Below are 4,096 nucleotides of genomic sequence, written 5' to 3' on the forward strand. Positions count from 1 at the left end.
GCACAGAAAATAATTTGGATGCAAGCAGAGAAGCTTCCCAATGATATAGAAGCAATTGTAACCAAATAAAAATTATTGAGATGAAAGATGTAGTTACTAAAATAAGCAGTGTGACAGAAGGTTACTGCAGAAAGATATTTTAAGGAAGGTAAAAGAACAACAACAAAAAAAACCAATGCACTTGAAAATACAGTGAGAAAAGACAAAAGAAAAGAGAATGAAATAGAATGAAGAAAGCTTATAAGAAATTTGTGAAATGATTTAGACAGTGAGTATTTGAGGTTAGTTAGGCAAAAGCAGGCTTTGACACTCCCAGACGGGTACAATGCTTACTGAACAAATACTTACAAAAATCTTCCAAACTTTCAAAAAGAGACAAAAACACATGTGTAGGAAAATCAAAGATGATTTTAAATCTAAGCCAACTATGTATATCCCAAAATAGCAAATTCTCAAAAGTAAAAGAAAGAGACAATCTAAAGGATGAGACACAAGGGAAGAGGAACAAGAAATCAATGAATATCATTATTTTGGATAGCCCTTTTACCAAACGCATGGGAAAGAGCCAAAGCAGTATGACAGGTAAAGTATATAGTATATCATACCTATAAATAAAAATCAAAATAATCTCAAACATTCTATCACAGCATCTTAAAGATATTAAATACAGTAACAAACCATAAATAATATTTTCCTTTTTTACATATCCATTTATATCATTACACATATATACAATAGATTACCTATAGCAAGAAGAACCACAACACAATCAGGAATTATATAAATGTTACATTCATAGTGGTTTGGATATTTGTATTTGACAGCCTTGAAGAAAACATCTTTTCTATCTTAGTGCTTCTACATTTCTGAATGTAAATCAATCTCCATCACATATGAGGTCGGTCTGCCTCTGCCTCTTAAGTAGTGGAATTAAAGGTGTGCCCCACCACGGCCTGACAAAGGAGACCCCTAATAGTATTAATAGCAAGGACAGCAGGCACCCTCACCTTGTTTATGACATGAATGGAAATGACTCTAGAACTTCATCTGAATTCTATTTAGAACTTTGCTCTGTATCCAGGATCTTTATGTCTATGTCTGTGAGACTGGTGGATGTCTCTTCTCAACGTGCTTTCAGTTCTTCTGTGAGAGTCGGAGTTGTGACATCCAGTTGTCATTCTCGAGTTAGTTCAATTGGTCGTGGGAGCCAAGAGCGGGCCCCCAGAGAGCCCTGAGGGCCCCACAGCCCATGGCAGCAGAGTCACCATCACAACAAGGAAGAGCCCTGGCCTAGGCTGCCTGGCCCACTCACCAACAGCTCAACCATGAGAAGAAAGGCGAAGACAAAGCCGCTGCCCAGGACCTCCACTGCCGCCCTCAGTGCAGCAGCCACCACGCCCAGCTCCAGGCAGCTGCCCGCCACCTCCACAGCCACCTTCAGTGCAGCAGCCATCCCGCCCAGCTCCAAGCAGCTGCCCAAGACCTCCACTGCTGCCCTCAGTGCAACAGCCGATACGCCCAGCTCCAAGCAGCTGCCTGCCACCTCCAATGCTGCCCTCAGTGCAGCAGACACCAAGACCAGCTCCAAGCAGCTGCCCGCCACTTCCACTGCTGCCCTCAGTGCAGCAGCCACCAAGCCCAGCAGCAAGCAGCTGCCCATTACCTATTCTGCCGCCCTCAGTGCAACAGCCACCAAGCCCAGCTCCAAGAAGAATGGCACAGGGAGTGGAGGCCCAGGGGGACCCACATCAAGACAAGACAAGAAGAAGGTCATCCAGACCAAGGTTTTGGGAACAGTAAAATGGTTCAATGTAAGGGACGGATACGGTTTCATCACAAGGAATGACACCAAGGAAGACGTATTTGTGCACCATACGGCCATAAAGAAGAACAACCCCAGGAAGTACTTCCACAGTGTAGGAGATGGAGAGACCGTGGAGTTTGACATTGTAGAAGGAGACAAGGGCACGGAGGCAGCAAATGTTACAGGCCCTGGTGGAATTGCGGTTCAAGGCAGTAAATATGCGGCAGACCTGAACACACGCTGTGCAGATCAGAGGGGTCCTCCAGGCCATCACCAGCAAAACTACAAGAACAGCCAGAGTAAGGAAAAGAGTGAGGGAGCGGAAAGATCTACTGAAGACCAGGCCCCACAGCGCTGGCCATTTCCTCAGCGAGGGTTCCCACCTTTCACTATGAGGAGACGCTGTGGGCGCCAACCACAGGATTCCAGGCGCCCTGGGCAAGGAAAAGCAACGGAAGGTGCTGACAAGCACTGTGCAGGAGAGCAAGGCAGACCTGTGAGACTGAATATGAATCAGGGCTACACACCAAGATCCCGCAGGGGCCCTCCTCGCCAAAGACAGCCTAGCGAGGACCACAAGGAAGAGGACAAGGAACATCAAGGAGCCTCTGAGACCCAAGGTCAGCAGCCACCTCAAGGTCGACGTGGCCGCAACTTCACATACAGATGCAGACATCCGGAGATCCCTAAACCACAAGATGGCAAAGAGGCAAAAGCAGCAGATCCACCAGCTGAGAATCCGCAGGCTCCCCAGGCTGAGCAGAGCAGGGCTGACTAAATGCAGGCTACCATCTCTGCCAGCAGCCGGTTTGGTCATCTAACCAGGAAAAATGAAAATGAAATTTTAGCCACAAGAAGAGAACAATGATTAGATCTGAAGACCTTAAGCGTGCTTCCTTTTTCCCCGTTGACCAGATACTCTAGAACTATCTGCATTTTCTGTGCTGCATTGGGTTATTATTTTTCATAACGATGTCCCTTTTTTGGTAATGGCAGACGTGATTCTTTTCAAAGCCTGGTTTTTCTCGATACAACTTTAGTGGTGTTTAAATTGAACTTTCCTTTGCAACTTTGTTTTTGAAACGTCAATAAACTGCAAGCACACTTAAATAAAGGTCTTAATAAATAGAGAGAGTTGTCATTCTCTGTTATTTGAAACAAATTCTAACAAGTCATGCTAGAACTCCATGCCATACTCTGCTTACCCCCAAATGAGAGAGAGAGAGAGAGAGAGAGAGAGAGAGAGAGAGAGAGAGAGAGAGAGAGAGAGAGAGATGGAGGGAAGGAGGGAGGAGGGAGGGTGGGAAGGGGGAGAGGGAGGGGGAGGGAGAGACAGAGAACATCCTGAGGGTCTTACTGTGTTTTCCAGGCTAAACTCAGTTCCTGAGCTGAAGCAATCGCCCAGCCTCAGCCATGTGATTTCTGGGATAATACAAGTGCACCACCACTCCTGCTTGAGACCACTGTCTTCTTTCTTTGGTTGTGTAAGGCAGGCTTCTGTGATACAGCTCTGCCTGTCTTTGAGCTCCTGACTTTCCTGCTTCTACCTCCTGGGTGCTGGGATTACAGATATGTACAGGATCATGCCTGGTTCTGAGACCATCACATTTATTGTCATTTTTAAAAATCTTTATTATTACTATAATTTATTCACATTACATCCCGGTTGTAATCAGGTCCCCCTACCCCCTGCTCTTTTTTTTACTGTTCCCACCCTCCCTCCCTTTTCCATTTTATTCCCCTCCCCATGACCTATGACAGGTGTGGTCCTCCTCCCCCATTGTCTGATCACAGCCAATCAGGTCTCATCTGGATAGCTTGCATCCCCTTGCTCTGTTTGACAGGACCCCTCCCCTAAGGGGCAGTGATAAAATCAAAGGCACTCAAGCTCTTGTCAGAGGAAGTCCTCTGTGCACCTACCCACCATGTGGAGAATGAACTGTCCATGGCTACATCTAATCAGAGGGACATGTTCCACTGCCTGCAATGTCCTTGATTTGTGCCTCAGTTTGTACAGGCCCCACTGGGTGCAGATCAGCCAGGCTTGGAAGTCTCCTTGTGGAGGTCCAGACAACTCTCGCCCAGACCGCATCTTTCCTTCCACCAGTTCTTGCATACAATTCATAGCTGAACACCCAGAGTCCAGCTACACTTCCTAGTATCTGCCCCTATCTCCCACTAGGTGGAGTCTCTCAGAGAACATCTCTGTTGGGCTAATATCCACTTACAAGCGAGGATATACCATGTGTATCTTCCTGGGTCCTTGTTTTTAACTGAATAGTATTACATTTT

At 46.3% G+C, this 4,096-nt stretch overlaps 1 protein-coding gene across 1 annotated transcript; it reads left to right on the top strand.

The window, feature by feature from the left end:
- Window positions 1–554: 554 nt before the first annotated feature.
- Window positions 555–2,897, top strand: LOC311601142 (Y-box-binding protein 1-like; the record flags this gene model as incomplete). The annotated part of the gene is made up of 2 exons (XM_084788568.1): window positions 555–582; window positions 1,432–2,897. 2 exons carry the CDS (start codon window positions 555–557, stop codon window positions 2,580–2,582), a joined length of 1,179 nt encoding a protein of 392 aa, XP_084644694.1. The 3' UTR covers window positions 2,583–2,897.
- Window positions 2,898–4,096: the final 1,199 nt, after the last annotated feature.

The sequence above is a fragment of the Acomys minous genome (genome assembly GCF_964271855.1).
Source record: "Acomys minous genome assembly, chromosome: 7".
Taxonomy (NCBI): Eukaryota; Metazoa; Chordata; class Mammalia; order Rodentia; family Muridae; genus Acomys; species Acomys minous.